This window comes from Ursus arctos, unplaced genomic scaffold (genome assembly GCF_023065955.2).
Source record: "Ursus arctos isolate Adak ecotype North America unplaced genomic scaffold, UrsArc2.0 scaffold_32, whole genome shotgun sequence".
NCBI lineage: Eukaryota > Metazoa > Chordata > Mammalia > Carnivora > Ursidae > Ursus > Ursus arctos.
In genome coordinates this window covers 26,087,127-26,106,554 of record NW_026623008.1, presented here as the reverse complement: position 1 = coordinate 26,106,554, position 19,428 = coordinate 26,087,127, and the positions used below count along the sequence as shown (strand labels likewise).

Sequence of the window (19,428 nt, the reverse complement as noted above, 5' to 3'; positions counted from 1 at the left end):
GGGGCAGAGTGAAAGGGAAAGAGAAAATCTTGAGCAGACTCCCCACTAAGCAGGGAGCCCATGAGGGGCTGATCCTGCGACCCTGAAATCATGACCAGAGCAGAAATCAAGAGTGGGAAACTCAACTGAGCCCTGACAGGGTGACAGGCACCCCTTAATTATATTTCTTTCAAAGATCACCCTAGCTGCCATATGGAAAATGGATTAGAGAGCACCCAGAAAGAGAGCACCCAAAAAGAGAGAAGGACGACAAGCTAAAACGTGGTTGTAGTAATTAAGGTGAGAGATGGAGGTGAAAAAGATTAGGTTATAGTGGTAGAGATGGTGAGGGGTAAATGGATTCGTGATATGCTCTGTAGGTAGAACCGAGTTCTGGATTTTACGAAGAGGATGAATCCTTGTTTTGTTTTGTTTTTTTGTTTTTTTTAAGATTTTATTTATTTATTCGACAGAGAGAGAGACAGCCAGCGAGAGAGGGAACACCAGCAGGGGGAGTGGGAGAGGAAGAAGCAGGCTCCCAGTGGAGGAGCCTGATGTGGGGCTCGATCCCCAAACGCCGGGATCACGCCCTGAGCCGAAGGCAGACGCTTAAACGACTGTGCCACCCAGGCGCCCCGAATCCTTGTTGTTTTTTTAACAACTAGGTGATGCTATTTAGTATGCTGGGGAAGATTGTGGGGAAGAACAGTTTAGGTTGATAAAATCAAGAGCTTCAGTTTAGATATACTGTATCTGATATGCCAGTGGGATCTCTAAATGGGGAGGTCTAATAAGTAGTAGAATATATGACATGGGAACTCAGAGGACAGACCTACCCTACCATGGAAATACAAATTTCAAGATTCGATGGTATTTGGTCTTGAAGAGATTATCTACATATGGAGAGAACAGCTGTTAAAGAGTGTCTAGAAATGAGCTCTGAAATATCTCAGCATTTAGAAGTCCTATGAGGGAGGAGTCGGCAACGGAGAGGGAGCCCCGAAACAAGAGAAAAATCATCAGTGTGGTGTCACAGAGGCCAGTGAGAAAAATATTTAATGAAAAACAGAGGGCCATCTATGTGGAAGGTCGCTAACAGGTAAAAATTGATGATTTTAGAGAAAATGATTATAGAGAAATGTTTACTAGATTCTACAACATCCCTGGCATCCCTGGCAAGGCATCCTTTAAGAGGAGAAGGGTGGGCAGATTGGGGTAGATTTAAGAGGAAATTGAGGTGAGGAAATGGAGACCTCTAGTGTAGACAACTTGTTTTAGTTTTCTTGCAAAGGAGAATGAAGAAATGAGATTAAAGGATAAAGGGAAGGTTTTGTTTATTTTTAAAATGGTAATGTTCCGGAAGTAATTGATGATACAGCAAGGAAAAATCCTTCGAGAAGGCATGGCGGGGGGTTTCCACAGCACTAGAGGAGGGGTCTGGGAGCAAAGACACACCTTCCATGGTGTCAGGAAGGAAGAGAGAGAGGATGGGTGCGAATACAAGTAGGCTTGCCACCCAGATGAGAATGCTCCTCTTTGATGGTTTGTCTTTTCTCAAAGAAATAGGAGAATTAGTTATGGTGACGAGAGAGAAGAAGGTGTAGGAGTTTGAAGACAGAAAGCATGAAATACACTATCTCTGGAAGTGGGGAAGTGGGAAAGTGAATTTACTAGTGAGATTCAGTAAGATTGCCAAAAAAAAGTCTAATGCCATTTTAAGTCTTGTGGTCAAGAATTTAAAGTGAAAGCCTCAGCTCTTGTGCGGGGTTTTACTAGGTGAGTATAATGGAGAAAGAGAAAAACAAGAATTGTATTTGTAAGCAATCATAACATCTAAGCCTGGTGAGAGAAGTTATGAATACAGGAATGTGAAAGTGAAAAAGTAATATATTCAATGATTTGAAGGTTTTGAGGAAGTCAGAGAATCAGAGTTACTATTGATCAGACAGTTGAGATGCTTGAAAGGAGGTTTTAGAGATGGTGTAGTTACTGGCAATACCAAACAAAGGATGACTATGAAGGGGGTTGGGTGGTACTGTAGGATGGAAGGGAAGACTGTTGGAGGTAAAGAATCAACAGAGTATTGGGTAGTCATCCAAATAAATGCTGAATGATGAGAAGTAGAGATGGAAAGGAAGACAATGAGCCATGAGCTAGTATTGAGGAAGGAATGATCCATCAAAAGAGGTCCATAGATGACAGTAACTAGAAGGGGTATTAAGGGACATGGCTAGGGTACTTCAAAGTTAGAGAGCTTGAAGTAAGAAGGATACTACCCACTGTCTGATTCCAAATAGATACTTTAACATTGTAATCTTAAACTATCTTAATCTATTCACAAAATGTTGAGTGCTAGTGGAATTTTTAAAAAGATTTTATTTATTTGAGAGAGAGAGGGAGAGAGAGCGCAAGCAGGGGGAGGGGCAGAGGGACAAGCAGGCTCTCCGGTGACTGGGGAGCCCAACGCGGGCTCGATCCCAGAATCCTGCGAGCATGACTTCAGTCGAAGGCAGACGCCCCAGTGCTAGTGGAATTAAAGAAAATGTTATATTCCTTTCGTGATTTGTGTTTGTAACTTACTAGTCTATACACACGCATGTACACAGTCAAAATTTCTTTTCTTTTTGAACAAAGACTGCATTAACTTAAGCCTATTCCGAAGTCTATACTAAAACAAACCTGTACTCCAGGGAGGTTCCAAGATAAAACCAATAAGACTGCGCGTGTGAAATCGGTAAGATTTTATTTCTCTAACTTAACTGGCCCAGCACAAGGTAGAGTAGGTAGTAAGCACAAGTAATTTATTCTTTTGAACGGGAGAACATCTGTTCTTTCCGGGCAAGAATACAGGCAAGCAGCTCTTGGGGGTAATCAAGAAAGAAAAGGGTCCTCTAACATCACTCCCCAGGAGCTGATAGGGCCCTGGTTATCAGGGAAAATTGCTCCGGCGAACCCATTCAAATTTCTCACAGCAAATCACAGTGGCCTACAGCCAACTCCTTTTCCGCTCATTGGCCAACTGGAAACTTCACTCCCCCCCTACCCATGCCGCCCTCCTCTCATCCGGAAGCCAATCGGAAAGATTAGCGCTCCGTAACTTAGTGTCATCAAGTACCGTACTTGCAATTGGCTATTGGAGCTACCGATCGAAGAGTAGGCGGGGCTATGCCAGCCGGCCTATATAAGAGGAGGACAAAGGCGGCGCGCCGCCTGTGTCATCCGCCATCTTGTGCGAAGCAAGGTGGCCTCCACGTTCCCTGAGCGTCTTCTCCGCTTCTGCCTCGACCGCCCCTTGATCACAGACATGTCTCGGGACCGGTTCCGGAGCCGTGGCGGTGGCGGTGGCGGCTTCCACCGGCGTGGAGGAGGCGGCGGCCGCGGCGGCCTCCACGACTTCCGCTCCCCGCCGCCCGGCATGGGCCTCAATCAGAACCGCGGACCCATGGGGCCCGGCCCGGTCCAGGGTGGCCCCAAGCCCCCGATCCCGCCACCGCCTCCGCACCAGCAACAGCAGCAGCCACCGCCGCAGCAGCCGCCACCACAGCAGCCGCCGCCGCTTCAGCCACCGCCGCATCAGCCGCCGCATCAGCCGCCGCATCAGCAGCCGCCGCCGCCACAGGACTCATCCAAGCCTGTCGTTCCTCAGGGACCTGGCCCGGCTCCCGGAGTGGGCAGCGCTCCGCCGGCCTCCGGCTCGGCACCTCCTGCCACTCCTCCAACCTCCGGGGCGCCTACGGGGCCGGGCCCCACCCCGACCCCGCCGCCCGCTGTCACCTCGGCGCCCCCCGGGGCGCCCCCGCCCGCGCCGCCGAGCAGCGGGGTCCCCACCACCCCGCCTCAGGCCGGCGGCCCGCCGCCTCCACCCACAGGGGGTCCAGGCCCCGGGCCTAAGCAGGGCCCAGGACCTGGAGGCCCGAAAGGCGGCAAAATGCCAGGCGGGCCGAAGCCCGGCGGCGGCCCGGGCCTAGGCACTCCTGGCGGCCACCCCAAGCCGCCGCACCGAGGCGGCGGGGAGCCCCGCGGAGGCCGGCAGCACCACCCGCCCTACCACCAGCAGCACCACCAGGGGCCCCCGCCCGGCGGGCCCGGCGGCCGCAGCGAGGAGAAAATCTCCGACTCAGAGGTGAGTGTCTCCCGGAGCTGCGCGTCGGTTTCCCTAAGATGGCGGCGGCCCCCTCCTCCTTCCCTTCCCGGCCTCCATTTTGTCGGAGACCGGAAAAGGCGCGTGCGCGCGGGCGGTGGAGGGCGGGGCCGCTGCCGGAGCGAGGGGCGGACGGCGTGGGTCCGCTAGCTGGTCGCGGGCTGGGCTCCAGGCTGGCCGAGGACCGAGGGAGGGTGGCCTGAGGAGGCAGCAATGAGAAGCTGTGCTGGGCCCTGTTAAAGCTAGCGGATCTTGGGAACCAGAGTAGAACGTGAATTGTAGGGTTGGAGAGGTCGGCGGAGTTCCGGCCTTAAAAGCGCAGGCACAAGTCGTGCGGGTGACGGCAGGATTTTGATCACATTCTTTTCATTTAATACTTGATCACCATTTTAACTTAATGTCTGCTACGATGTAGGCTTGTCGGGGACACTTAACATATACGGTTGATGAGGTTGCTTATGTAGAGTCGAGTCTACACAGGGCTATAGGTCTGTTCTCGAGTGTTCAGGATGGTTTGGGCTGTTTGATGTTTGGATAGTTATGTTGGAAATCCACAAATACAGAATCTTGACTTTGACTTCAAATGGAACAGAAGAGCAACCCGATTGGTGGTATTACCCAGTCTGGGAACAGCGAACATTGTTACTGGATTTTTCTACTTGCTAAGGTCACTGGTTTCTGAAAATTTCCTTCCTTTTTCATTAGGGGTTTAAAGCCAACTTGTCTCTCTTGAGGAGGCCTGGAGAGAAAACTTACACTCAGCGTTGTCGGTTGTTTGTTGGGAATCTACCTGCTGATATCACAGAGGATGAATTCAAAAGACTATTTGCTAAATATGGAGAACCAGGAGAAGTTTTTATCAATAAAGGCAAAGGATTTGGGTTTATTAAACTTGTGAGTTTTTTTTTTTTAATGTGGATTTAGAGGGTTTTTTCCTTGTTTTTTTGCTATTAACAACCTCTGATGTTCAAACCAACAGCAATAAGTTGGTTTTTAGAACTTTCCTCATTTTTATAAAAAAGACGCAACTGTTGTGTTGTGAATAATTGTTGATACCAGGAAACGAGGGGGGAGGTGGATAAGACCTTTACCTACCCTGGGTGGTGTCAGGGAGGGCTGCATGAAGATACTTGAACTGAGCTGGAGGAAGAGAGGGAGTGGGAGTTAGGCTTTTGATAGTTTTAGAGTGGGCATTAACCAATGTTGAGGTCATATTAACATGAGTATGTCTGATACTTTCAGGAATCTAGGGCATTGGCTGAAATTGCCAAAGCCGAACTTGATGATACACCCATGAGAGGTAGACAGCTTCGGGTTCGCTTTGCCACACATGCTGCTGCCCTCTCCGTTCGAAATCTTTCACCTTATGTTTCCAATGAACTGTTGGAAGAAGCCTTTAGCCAGTTTGGTCCTATTGAAAGGGCTGTTGTAATTGTGGATGATCGTGGGAGATCTACAGGGAAAGGCATTGTTGAATTTGCTTCTAAGCCGGCAGCAAGAAAAGCCTTTGAAAGATGCAGTGAAGGTGTTTTCTTACTGACAACGTAAGTTCATATGCTTATTTTAATTTTATTGAATGAAGAAGTTGGGATAAAACTGAAACCAGTTAAGTTGGAACCATTTTTGTTATTAGAACTCCTCGTCCAGTCATTGTGGAACCACTTGAACAATTAGATGATGAAGATGGCCTTCCTGAAAAACTTGCACAGAAGAATCCAATGTATCAAAAGTAAGATTGATTTAATCTAAGCATTTTTAATTGCAAATTAGAACTTGTAATAATTTTTGAATTTTGCTTAGAGAACGCAAAATTCTTTGAAATGCATGTGCTTGATAAAAATCTCAGGCTCAGGAAGTTTAGAGGTTTTAAAGCAGAGATGTTCAAATGCTTGATATTTGTTGCTGAGATAGGTATATTTTATATGCCGTTTTGTTTTGTCCTTAAAACAACTGCGTGATGAATAGGTATCTTTTTAAGGATTGAAAAAAAAGTATTCCTTGAAGAGGAATTTGGTTAGAGGAAATAAAATTAGGAAATGGGGAAGGTAGGATTTATCTCCAGTGCCCGATACTCTCTGTTACTGCATCATTCTGGGACATGTTACTTTTTTTTTTTTTTGGTAAAGATTTATTTATTAGCACGGGCTAGTGCTCGTGGTGTGGAGGTGTAGGGGTAGAGGGAGAGAATCTCAAGCAGACTCCCTGCTGGGGCAGGGCTCAATCTCGTGACTGGAGCCAAAATCAAGAGTCAGACTGACAGCCACCCAGGTGCCCCTGAAATATGTCATTTTTGAGGTAAGGCTATTTTACATGAACCAAGGTGGCCTTTGCCTTTGTCAGTTCTTACATGTGATAGGCTGGGGGGACATCTTTGTTTTTAGGACAATCAAGTAGTATTTGTTGTGTGTGTCCACAAATTGGTTCATGTTTAAATATTGTTAGGGAAAGAGAAACGCCGCCTCGTTTTGCCCAGCATGGCACATTTGAGTATGAATATTCTCAGCGATGGAAGTCCCTGGATGAAATGGAAAAACAGCAAAGGGAACAAGTTGAAAAAAACATGAAAGATGCAAAAGACAAATTGGAAAGTGAAATGGAAGACGCCTATCACGAGCATCAGGCAAATCTTTTGCGTCAAGGTAAAAGACCTTTTTGTGTAATTTCACTGATAGGATCAGTTGCTTTTTGAACTTTTTAGAACCCCGTTAATGTGGATTCAAAACAATTTTCTAATGTTCAGATCTGATGAGACGCCAGGAAGAATTAAGACGCATGGAAGAACTTCACAATCAAGAAATGCAGAAACGTAAAGAAATGCAACTAAGGTAAAATTTTGTTAAGCTAATAAGCCTTTGCTTCTGGGTTAACATTTAGAGGAAAAGATAGACCTAAATTTTGCAGGTGAGTCTGATGGAGTACAGAGAGGTTAAATACTGTGTCAGTGTTGGTTTAACACAAAGTTGGAGTAGAATTTAAAGTTTTGATTAATGACACCTCTTTTCTTTGCCAGAATGCTTCTATGTCCATTTTGTACTCTATCCAGGCCATCATGTGTGTTTGCTCTAACCTAGACTTTGTAAAGGTCTGAGGCAAACTATTAGCTTTCTTCATATTGGCTCTTAAAAGATGTGGATGACGCTTTAGTTTATATGCTTGATGAATGTTTCAGGCAAGAAGAAGAACGACGTAGAAGGGAAGAAGAGATGATGATTCGTCAGCGTGAAATGGAAGAACAAATGAGACGCCAAAGAGAGGAAAGTTATAGCCGGATGGGCTACATGGATCCAGTAAGTAAAATTCTTTTGAAATGTAATTGGAGTTGTCTACAAAACTTGTAGGTACCGAAAATGAAATTTTACCCAATTAAATAATGACGTTTCACTTCACTGCCGTTCTTTTTCTTCTTACAAGTGTGTTATTACCGTTATTAATATGCTTTAAGTTTTATCTTCTTGGCTGGGCCTAAAGATTTCATTGGTTGGGAAGAAGCTTTAGGGGTTTTTTGGTAATTGAGTCTCACCAATTGGTTTCAGAATATTGGTTTTAAATGTAGTCCTAACCTTTTTTTAAGTTTTGGAAATTTCTTATCTTCTCAAGAATTCTTTATATGGGTATAGTACCAGGTGTATGAAAGGGTTTTTTTTTTTTTTTTTTTTTCTTGCAGAGAGAAAGAGACATGAGAATGGGTGGTGGAGGAGCAATGAACATGGGAGGTAAGCATGAAAATCAAATTAGCAGTACCATTAGAGAGCAGTGTTCTGGTTGAGTTGTAACCAGCATTTTTGTTTCCTAGATCCCTATGGTTCAGGAGGCCAGAAATTTCCACCTCTAGGTGGTGGTGGTGGCATAGGTTATGAAGCTAATCCTGGAGTCCCACCAGCAACCATGAGTGGTTCCATGATGGGAAGCGACATGGTAATGTATCCTGTATGACGTAGTACAAAGGAAATTCTCATTTTTCACAACTTACGTGTGTGTGTTTTGTTTTTTGTTTTTGTTTTTGTTTTTTTAAGTAGGTAACTGGACCTCTTTTTAGTTCCCTTATCATGTAAATCATAATATTGAGGAGTACTTTGGCAACATAGAAGAACTCAGTGTGTGGTAACCTAAACAGAAACGGTTGCCAACAAGAAGTCAATGCTGTCAGTAGTATGTCGGAGTTCTCTCTTTGGCAATAAGTAGACATAGGTGCTCTCCTTTATATTGCTTGTGTACTTTTGCACTCTAGCACATGGCAAATCCAAATTCGAAATGCTAGATGGTGGACCTGATGATTCTACATCCAAGTGAGAGTAATCACATGGCAAACTCATTCATTAAGCTGACATTTGCCATAAGTATGAATCAGACTTGTAGTTTATAGCCTTAGGCATCTTTTAGTGATGTGTAGGACTTTGACCTATATTTGGTGTGGTTTCTACCCATGAAAAGGGAGTTGTTTCCGGTTTTGACTCGTCGTTTCCCACTTGCTGGGCCTGTCAGTAGGTGCACCTTCTAAAATAAACGGACATCTCCATTTTGCTACAGGATAGCACAAATCAGTGACGATTTTAAGCATACTAGTTGTGTGCATTTGATCTGAACATTCTTGATGCTTTCATATTTTAACTGTACAGATAGCCTGTCAGGAGGCTTTAGAACCACCAAGTGAATTGGTCTGAGTGGCTGTGTTAGGGCTTTACAGATCCGTAGGAAAATTAAATATTGGATTTAGAGGTGGGTTTAGAGAAGAGTGCATTTTCACAACTGAACTGAATCTGACTGGTTCACCTGCAGGCTTTTGGTAAAGGAGGGAAGCTCCTTTCAGCATGTAGCTCAGTAGATTCATTTTACATGCAGGAGTATGAGGATTTAGTATGGGACTTCATCTTTTTAAAATCTATTTAAGGTGTTTTGAGCATTAGAATCATAAATAGCTGGTTGGGTTAAAACATAGTGTTACTAGCTTTCTTTAAATTGAATTTTTAAAGTACTGTGGGTAACATTTTGGTTCATATGCTTTCTAAAAGGTAGATTGTAGGTCTGTATCAAATTTGTAAAACCTAATTTGACGTGATGTTCCCACAATTAAGGTTCTTTGTATGTCCCGTGTAACAGGTAGAGTTCTAAGATGTTGTAATAACATAATCGTGAAACCCCAAAATTTTCTTAGAGCTTTTGAGATACACAGCATAATGCGCTAAAACCCTGACATTTTTAGGATTTTGAGAATATTTTAAAGGACTGAGATTTAGTTTTTAAAGTAGCCCTATAGTATTTAGTAGGAAACGTGTTGAAACTATGTATAGGAACAGTTAAACCCTGATGCCCCCTCCCCCCCCATTTTTGGAGTTATGCTCTCAGTAACTTATTTTGAATGGAATTTGAAAGATAGTTGAGGCTTCTGTGCTTTGCATATCTATAGGGTTTTCCTGTTTGGGGAATAAAGGTTTCTCAGATTAGAAGTACTTAATACTAGGTGGAATAATGAAATCCTGCTTTATTGCAGTTACTTAAGCTTGGTATTCAGGCTGTTTGGGAAATAGCCAAAACGTGGAACCATAGCTAACCAGTGGACTTTCAAAGACCCGAAGGAAAAGTTGGGCCGGTGTGGGGGTGGGCTGTATACTCAGTCAGTCTGCAGCAGTGCAGACTACTGTGAACGTAATTGGCTCTGGTTATATAGTGTGGTTCTGAAGGCGGTATGCCTGTGAGAATATGGCAACACTTTTTTAATGAAGTTACTGTGCCGGTTAAGTGACTAAATCTATTAGTCTTTTATGCTTTTTTCTTTTTGTAGTCTGGTAGCATTTTATTAAAACTTTGAATCTTTTAAGATTTCTGCAACTTAGCAGATGTGTCTTAAGATCTTGAAAAGCACAAGGTTTCTTAACGCAGCTCATGCCACTAACTGGTGAGTAGGTCTTTGTCACTTCATTGAGTGCATTGAATCTGTCTGGTTGGGCTTGTTAGGCTTACTTGGAAATTAAATTTCCTGTTCAGACCTTGAAAGTGAGAAGTTTGCAAGCTTTTCCAGTGGGTTAATCTGATGTGAAATTTCTTAAAACTCATTTTGGAATGGGTTTTCACATCTGCACTAATTCTTAAATTTTTTAGCACTACAGGGAAGACCTATTCTTTGAAACAGGTGTATGAGAATGGCTCAAGTGGGAACATACCACAAGGCATGTATTATCGTAAACTAATTTTCAAATTACCCTTTTTTCCTTTCTATGTTCCCGGTACCTGTGGATCGACTCATTGGTGATTGTATCGACGAACGTTGACTACGGAACCTTCTAAAATATTTACTTAACACACATGGACATCAACTACATATAATGAACTGTTAATTACTGTTCCAATAGCGTACTGAGCGCTTTGGGCAGGGAGGTGCGGGGCCTGTGGGTGGACAGGGTCCTAGAGGAATGGGGCCTGGAACTCCAGCAGGATATGGTAGAGGGAGAGAAGAGTATGAAGGCCCAAACAAAAAGCCCCGATTTTAGATGTGATACCTAGGTTTTCATTCCAGTTTGTTTTTGTCTTTTCTTGTTTAGATACCAATCTTTTAAATTCTTGCATTTTAGTAAGAAAGCTACCTTTTTATGGATGTTAGTTTATTGACCTAATATTTGTAAATGGTCTGTTTGGGCAGGTAAAATTATGTAATACAGTGTTTCAAACAGGGGAATTTTTTTTCCTTTTTATTTTCTTTCTTTTTTTTTTTTTTTAACTGTATAATGTCCCTCAAGTTATGGCAGTGTACCTTGTGCCACTGAATTTCCAAAGTGTACCAATTTTTTTTTTACTGTGCTTCAAATAAATAGAAAAAATAGTTATAATATTGATCTTCAACTTTGCCATTCATGCTTCTATGCACATTAGGCTAGGTGTTCCACTTTGAAAGCATGAGCGTGTCTAGGCCTTCGAATGGCACATGCCATTTCTGGGAAATGTATCTGTAGGCTAAGTATTGCTTTCTACAAATAAGTACCCCCTTGTTTTAAAAAGAAGAAATGCATATTGAAGTAGTTTCATGATTTGATTTGTTTGGCATTATAGGAAGCAAGCTGGTGCTAAGTATTTTTAAATGGTTATGTAAGCAAGCTGAACTGTAAATCTTCCTTCAGGAATGTGTATTAAGATTATGGAATGGGTGAAAGACTTTTGGCAGGGGGAGAAAGTGGGTATGACTACATGGATCTTTATGGCCCTATGATCTATCCTTTCCTTGAAAGTTTCTGAAGAAAAAGTGGAAAGATCAATTCTGTTGCATTCCTCCATTCTTGTTTTTAAAAGAACAAGTCCCAAGCCCTACAAATGGCTTGTATTGAACTTTCACATTTGAATTAAAGATTGTTAAACATGAAGTCTTTTCATGTATTACTTCAAGCGATTTATGAAGATGGGGTTTAGTCTGAAAAATGCAACTCGAAAGTAAGAAGTGTAGTAACCATAAAGTAGGTTTAGCTATGTATGCATTTGTACTCTGTAACTTTTACATCTCCTTGTGCTACTGCTGGTGGTCAAAATCTGTAGGACTATAAAAATCTACTTGTTCTCTTGTCTAAGAACTAGTGGTGACTGTTAATGACAAACAGGGTTGCAGATAACGATTCTTACTGTAAAATATTTGTTAATCTGTTTTTCCATAGTTTACTTTGGATGTAGCACTAAATCTGGAGAGAGTTGCTTATGCTACACAGTACAAATAGCCCTTCCTCCCACCATAAAGTTCTGGAGTGTTTCGATGGTGTTGTCAGTTGATTGTCAACTTCATTGAATCTCCTTCCATTAGGATAAGACATTTTGACTTAATACTAAAGTAGATTGTTACTGTTGTCTGTTAGTACAACGGGAACCTGTTTTCCCAGTGTCATGTATGTTAGTAGAGGAACAACTTCCTAAAAGTAGGTAAAGTAATTGAATGGTTTGGCTTTGTTCTTAGTTATGTTTCCATTCAATTTGTACATTACAGAACTCTTACTGTGGAATGTGTCTTCCTCTTTTTCACCTCTGTTCTTGGTGCTAATTGGCAAGAAGTAAAATTCTAAATCAAATCTTGGTTAAAATGCTGAAGTTTAGTATTGTGCCTGAGTACAAAGGGAAATCTATCGTTGAAACAATTGAGCACTTTTTCTGCATAGGAAACTGGGTGATACTAAAAGTAAAACACGAGTGGAGTATAAAGGCTTGTCACCCAATTCTGGTTGTGTGACTGACAGGTATATGGTGTGCTAATTAAGGAAGAGAATCTCCTTAGAAAATACTCATTATTTCTTCACCAAGACACTTGGAAATGGGTAGTAGTTCTACCATAATTCTATCAATGAGGAAGTTTTGTCCTAAGTCATCAATTGGTGATACGTATGAGGTTTTCTGTGGAAACAAGGGTCTGGATTTGAAAGGAATCCATTACAATTTGATTGAATTGTATGGTAGGGACTCCACTAATGATAAAAGAAGGGGTGTTCATGGGACACCCACAGAGGGTGAACTTGAATGTGTGTGGGTGGGGGCTGGTGGGGAAGTGGGAAAATCTGCCTATAAAATTAATGTTTCAGTTTATTTTTCAGATTACATGCCTTTCTTTATAAGGGATGCTGGCACAGACCCCTAAAATAAGCTTTTGTTAGTACTGTACCTTTGAAGAGTGGTGAAGGATGCTAATGGATAATCTCCTGAAAGTTGTGGCTTTGATAGCCTTACTGTGGGCTGTAGAATTGCTAAACGTCGTTTAGCAAATAATGTTGCTTAGTTTCAACTAAGTTTTGCCTTTCATCACTGAAACAGCAGTGTACCAAGGGTTGTAAGCTACTCAAATAGACTTTCAATAAGTCTTGCAATGCATATGATAGTTTTTAGACTAATGTGAATTTAAATCATCTTAAAAAGGAATTTCCTAAAAGCTGTTATGAAATGTGGGGTGGGAAAGGGAATGTAGTACTTTCGAAGTATTTCAGCCATTTTTCTCATTTAAAGAAACCACCTGCCCCCATTTCCTCTTCTCCACTTTCTCTCATAATTTTGTTTAAGAGGAACACTGATCGTTTTAAGCTTATTACTCCTAATCTTTAAAAACTGCATTCTCTGAGAGACCCCATTGTATTTAATAGGTACCTTACAAGATCAACCCAATGGCTCACATTCAGTGAAACCATAATCCTCTTGGCTTAGAACACTAATTAAACTCCTCTAAGAAGTACTATAAACCCCACCACTCTATATATAGGTGTATTATACCACTAATATAAACATAATAATTTGGGAAATTGTAACGTTACGCCTGTGCAATTTTTTATAAGTGGCATATTATGGCAGACAAAAATTTAGATACTTGGCTTTTCTTGGGCAAGCCACTTTGTTGTGGCGGAATGTTTTCTGGTGTTCTTGGACTGCAATTATGCACTATTAAAGTAGTGGCCTGCTACATAACTGCATTTAGCCAGCATTTCTGCAGTGCGTAACTGTGAGGAACGTAGTACCGCAAATGGCAATGGACATTAGGACCCGGATGTAGTATTCCTGCTTGCTCCAAGATTCTCATTGCCGACTGCATACAGGTAGGTAACAAGCAATATAATCTAACTTGGTGACTTGCTATGTACTTTTATTCCGTGGGCATTCTGACATCACACTTCTGACAATGAAATTACAGTGCAGCACCTAACACTTGTATGGTAAAGCTAGTTTCTATCAAAACTGCGTGGGTTTGGGTTTAGAGCTGTAATTTGTCAGGCAGAATTCAGTGCTGTTGCAGTTCTCAGATAAAAAGTGCAAACTTGATTCTTTGGTATGTCTGATTCAGTTGCGTGGTTTCCTTTAGTTGCATTGTAACTGAAGAGAACCTGGAGCACATCAGTGGTGTGGGGGAGAGGGAATCAAACCATACTTGGGAAGTAGAATGCTTTTAGCATCTTGACATGGACTATATAGCATGTGATACCGAGTCTCTGTTGTAGCAAACTGACCTGCTCAGAGGTCAGCAATACCGATTTCAGAATGCAATCTTGGTAATTATTCTGCAGGTTGAGCGAATTAAGACTTTAAAGTACAGTGGTTTTTTTTTTGTAATGTGATTTAATTTTTTTTTTTTAATGGGCTTCATGGGAATACCTTTGTTACTAACGTGGGCTTAGGTGGGAATCTAATGTGTATAGTTCAAGTTATGTGACTTGTCTAAATACGTCTATGCTCTCTAAACCTGGGGGAAAGTGGTGTGGCATGTTGACTTGCCTGCAGTTGAATACATGTTGGGAATCACTTCCCACTCCTAAGACTTCGTCGTATTCTGTAGGATAACTGCAAATGTTCAGAGTAGCTTTTCGAATTTGGTTCCCTTACTAGCTTTAGGGATGTGATGTTATATAATCCAAGATGTTCACCAAAAAAAGAAAAAAGTCTTCAAAAGCACCTTCTTTCGTTGCTTAGGACTTAAGCTTTGTAAGCTTTACATCAACTGTTGTTCCAGACCTCAATTCAACTTAACTTTGGTCTCCGAGCTGGTTTTCAGCTAGCATGCACGAGAAACAGCTTTCATGTATAATGCTTTCTGCTCTGTAACTGGAAAGTACGGTTTACTTTGCATAAATGCCGGTGAAAACTCTTCATGACTATGAGAATTTTCTTCCATTGTATCAAGAAAAATGGCTTGCTCTTTGGCAAGCGATTCACAAGGTGGGGACAAATTGGTACTTTAATATGTAGTCTGTTCAAGCAAATACCTTGACTCTCCTGTTAGGTAAAAAAGCGAATGGTGACTAGTTTAGCTCTATATTAATAATACATAATGCAGCGCAAACGTAATGCTCAGTATTAGTGACCAGAGTGTCACTAAGTTGACGTACAACCCTGATGGGGTTTTCCTGTGGCATAATTCATTAAATCGGTGGCCAATACTTGCTACCGTGATTTAGTGATTCGAGTGCTTAGAAATAAAAGCTCAGGTTTATTTCTTAACAGCCAATAACAGTTTTGAGAGAATGTACTTGTTATAATCAATGGACTTGAGGAACGTCACTGGGGAGGGGGGTTAATTTTGCCTCATTTCTACTTATTTCAAGATGAATAGGTTTTTGCACTTTCACATGAGAAACCTGTGACTTAAGTCCATTCTTACTAGTTTCGATTTGTATGTAGCTATAATCTGTGAATCTTAGTGTAGAGGGTCTTAAAATCACTCAAAAAGCTGGGAATAAATGGGTTGCAGTAACAACACTATACCGAGGTGCTTGCATTGTATTTCATAGTCTTTTCTTGTTACAAACCAAAAGTATTCTTTTAAATGAGAATGGTCTGAGGTTCAGAGGTGTGATGCCAGAATGCGTTTCGTACTGTTAGGCCCTTGGAACAGCTTCCGGTGCTTTCTGAAAGATGAAAGAAATGGAATGGGTGCTCTTCACACAAGGTTGTAAAACCTACAAAGAATGCATAATAGTCTCATTTTTCCCCAAGAAAAGAGATGCGTGTGACTAGTTTTGGACTTTTAACCTTAATGGGGGTTGCATGTGTCCTATTGTTAATCATTGTCAGCTGCAGTGACATGATCCATAGTCCTGCATTTACTGCCTTTCCCTTAATGATTTTGGACAGGTTTGAGAGAGCCAGGATGCTTGTTCTGGGCCTTTATTTGGTTTTGGCTTTAGCTGATAATGTTTCAGTGTTCTGTCAGCTAGTGCAGTTCTCAAATGGCTGCCGATTAGGGAAAGAATTCTGAGGATTTGACTGCTCCTAATCATCTGTCATTGCTGCTAGATAATGATTGGCAATTTTTAAGACTCAACTGTGGAAATCTCACAGTTGATAAACCATCAACCATAAAAATGTTGCTTTTGAACACCAGTGCTGAAAAGACTTTATTTGGAGGGTGAGAAGGGGGCTGGATGCAGGATAGGATAATCTGGAGAACGGGGGAGAATGCAAAACGATATAGTATCCCTTATGGATGGTACATGTGCAACAGGGAGCTCTAGTTTTGTTTTGTTTTTTTTTTTTAATCCCCTTGGCAGTAACTGATCATCAGGGAGGAAGAAAAACCTGGAACTTGAATTAAGGCTGATCTTTCTGGTTTTTGTGCACTGTGGCCCTGCCAGGCATATATAGTGAAGGTGAATGTCTTCTTCCTCAGAAAAACTCAGGTTCCTTGCTGTCCCGAATAAGGCCTAGCTTCCCTGCCCTAACTGAAAACTCAGTGAGGACTTGGAGGGAAAGAACGAGGCAAATACAGAGGATTGCAGGATAACAACTGCATTGTTGTGTACTGTGGAATGGGGAGGGCACTCTTGGAGGAGGACTGCTGCAGGTGGTCAGTCTGCCTGAGAACGGAAGACATACTTGAATGGGGAGCAGGGTATGTGCTTTTATATGAAAAGAGAGCTGATGTTAAAACTCATTTGGTAGGTGAACGTTGTCACATACCTTCACATAAGGGATAGTATATTTTGGGTTGCAGTCAAACTTGATTGTGCTCAGACTGGTGAAAATAGCAGATAGGATTTTGTATTTTAAATAAGATACAGTTTTTATTTGAATTGAGCTGTCTACTTTATTACTTTACACAAGAATAATTTTAGATTTTTTTCCCCCCATCAAGTTTCTTCCTGTTTTTTTTTCTTGTTTTTTTTTTTTTTAATGCTGTAACTTGCCCCTAATCTTTGTCTCTGGAATTTTACTCTTTAAATTTTGAAGTTAACTAGCATTTTCAAACCTTTATACCCTTGTCTTTTATATTAACTTTCTCTTATTATTCTTTAGGTAAGAATGATTGATGTTGGCTGATACTGGGGTACTCACTCACTTCAAGTAAGTTTCCTTAGAAATCCTAATCTGTAGAAGGCTTTCGAGTGTGATTTGTTGGAATGGTTAAGTAATGTGATGTAGCTCTGTGGGGTGAAACGTGTTTGATTTTTGAGATGTTTACTTCTCCTAAGATAATATCCATGTGTTTTTGTTTTTGAAAACAACATGTGGGGGGCACCTTGGGTGGTTCAGTTAAGCGTACGGCTCAGGTCGTGATCCTGGGGTCCTGGGATAAAGCCCCACATTGGACCCTGCTCAGCGGGAAGTCTGCTTCTCCCTCTGCCTCTGCCCGTCCCCCACCTTGTGTTCTCTGATGCGCTTGTGCTCTCTCTCTCTTTCTCTCAAGTAAATAAACTTTAAAAAAGCAAACGTGGGTGTGGAGAGAGAAAGTGGGGACTATTTTATTTATAACAGTGTCAGTAAAGACTGACAGAAGGTACATGGTTGAAGCTATGTTGTACACCTGGAACTAACAGAGTATTGTATGTTTTGTTTCAATTCTAAGAAAGGACACGGGATTATGTAACAGGCAAAGAAGGCTTGAATTAGTGGAGGAATGCCGTATTTTTAGAACTCGAAATTCCACTTTTGACCCGTTCAGAATCCCTTAAGATTCTTTTACTTACCCAGCAAATAGTAGAGAACAGTCCAGTCAGGGGTAGGAGGAAAAATCCCAAAAGTGTGTGCGAGGAAAATTTAGAAGAAAGTAACGGTAGTGTGGGCTGGGTCTTTTCTAAGCAATAACAGAGCAAAACCAAAGAAAAATTGGAACTGATTGGAACCCAGACTTGGGCCCAAGAATGTGCCTCTTGTTGATGTGAGAATAAGATGTACACACTAAAGTTAATTTTAAAAAATGTAATATGCGGGGCGCCTGGGTGGCTCAGTCGTTATGTGTCTGCCTTTGGCTCAGGTCACGATCAGGTTTTGGGATCGAGCCCCGCATCGGGCTCCCTGCTTCTTCCTCTCCCACTCCCCCTGCTTGCGTTCCCTCTCTCACTGCCTTTCTGTCAAATAAAATCTTTAAAAAAAAATGTAATATGCTATACATGTTGTTTTAATAAGATGATATTTTTAATGATAGGTGGATAAGCTATTAGTCTCAAGACGACATCCCACAACGTGAGCCAACAAGAAAAGCCGCAGCTTGTTAGACTGAGGAAGTATCTAGGTAAGTTGAATGTTTCTTACTCTGTAAACTGCCTTCAGAAGAACTCTTGGGTGTTAAAAACATAACTGCTTGTGTGTGAATATTTCACTTTAACTTTATGTTAAAACTTCTATGTAGGAAATGCATTGTTTTTATAGTATGTAAATATTTATAGTCCTTTTAACAGCCCTCTTGAGGTTGGATGCCTTGTTTGTTGGTTTGGCTCAAGCCTCAGAAAAACAGGAACTTTAGTTTTCTGTAGGAGTTTGTTCGTCTTTTTGCCTGTGTCCATAGAACTGTGCAAAAGAGGGTTTGGAAAATTGAAAGTTGCCTGTTTTTTAACCAAATGGTTCTACGATAGGGTCACGTAGAGTTGGTGATGTCCTGGAAGGGTTGGCAGTTTTAAAGGGCAACTCAGCTCTGCTGTTCTAGCTGGGAAAGCAGTCATAGTATGTAAATAAGTGGACATGACTGTGTGCCAGTAGTTTGCAAAAAGGTAGTGGGTAGACAGTAGCTTGCTGTCCCCTCGTGTAATACAGATGGGTATATAGTTAGATTATCACTCAGTTAAAGGGCTCTTGTAATCATTTAAACAAGAGTAAGTAGAATAAGGTAGAAATAGCGATAAGTAATTGACTAGATTTTAAACCTTAGGGAAGGTGCCGATTAATGGAGTGTCTTTAAAAGATCTCCCTTCTTAGCGTGGTTGCTACTAAAGTTGTAGTGAATGGGAGCAAACTTGAATCAGCTAGCTGGTGACAAAGCCTGGTGGTAAAAATAATCTGCATCTTAATCTTCAACTATATAGATCATTAAATACTGTTAATTCCTCATTCCTTGATTAGTTACTTTGGTGTTAAAAAGTTCACTTAGTGCTCAAGGTAAGTGTTTGACAACTCGGATTCTTAACATCTTTTGTTGGAGTAACTGTTTCTTTTAATTGGCAGGATCAGGTGAACTGTGTCCAGAAAACCCATGAGGAAGAGGGAAAAGAGGAATGAGCAGCCTAATTGTTGTTAATAAAGACATTTTAAAATCTGATTGTGCTTTTGTTTTGGTTTTTGTTTTTAAGTAGGACTTTTTGTTTTCTAAAATTTTCCTTATATGTCATCACCTTGTTATTAGGTGACATGGGCATAGAACATGGTGATTCAGGACTCTTGGGCTTTTTGACAGAGCTGTTTCAACATTAATTACTGATAACCTGACGGCCCTTCCTAGGCCCTTGTCCTAACTAAACTGATTAAGCCATCAATATTTTTAAATTGCCTTCATTCTTCATAGGTTTTATTCCTAAAATCAGCATGTGACGAATAGAGCAATTTAACTACATGCCCCTCTTTGATTGGGTTTCGGGCATAATACCATCTTGTATCCCACT

General features: G+C 41.5%; 1 protein-coding gene across 3 annotated transcripts; it reads left to right on the top strand.

Moving 5' to 3' along the window:
- Positions 1-3,178: 3,178 nt before the first annotated feature.
- SFPQ (splicing factor proline and glutamine rich) lies at positions 3,179-19,088 on the top strand. Of its 3 annotated transcripts, XM_048221772.2 has the most exons (13): positions 3,179-4,102; positions 4,826-5,014; positions 5,363-5,664; positions 5,754-5,849; positions 6,563-6,759; positions 6,861-6,945; positions 7,290-7,407; positions 7,785-7,833; positions 7,914-8,035; positions 10,468-13,662; positions 16,853-16,900; positions 17,982-18,068; positions 18,995-19,088. In XM_048221772.2, the coding sequence occupies exons 1-10, from the start codon at positions 3,284-3,286 to the stop codon at positions 10,603-10,605; spliced, it is 2,115 nt and encodes a 704-aa protein (XP_048077729.1). In that variant the 5' UTR covers positions 3,179-3,283; the 3' UTR covers positions 10,606-13,662; positions 16,853-16,900; positions 17,982-18,068; positions 18,995-19,088. The 3 variants fall into 3 exon arrangements, with proteins under 3 accessions (XP_048077729.1, XP_026372493.1, XP_044246572.1); XM_026516708.4 differs by lacking the exon at positions 10,468-13,662; XM_044390637.3 differs by having other exon boundaries at positions 10,468-16,900.
- Positions 19,089-19,428: the final 340 nt, after the last annotated feature.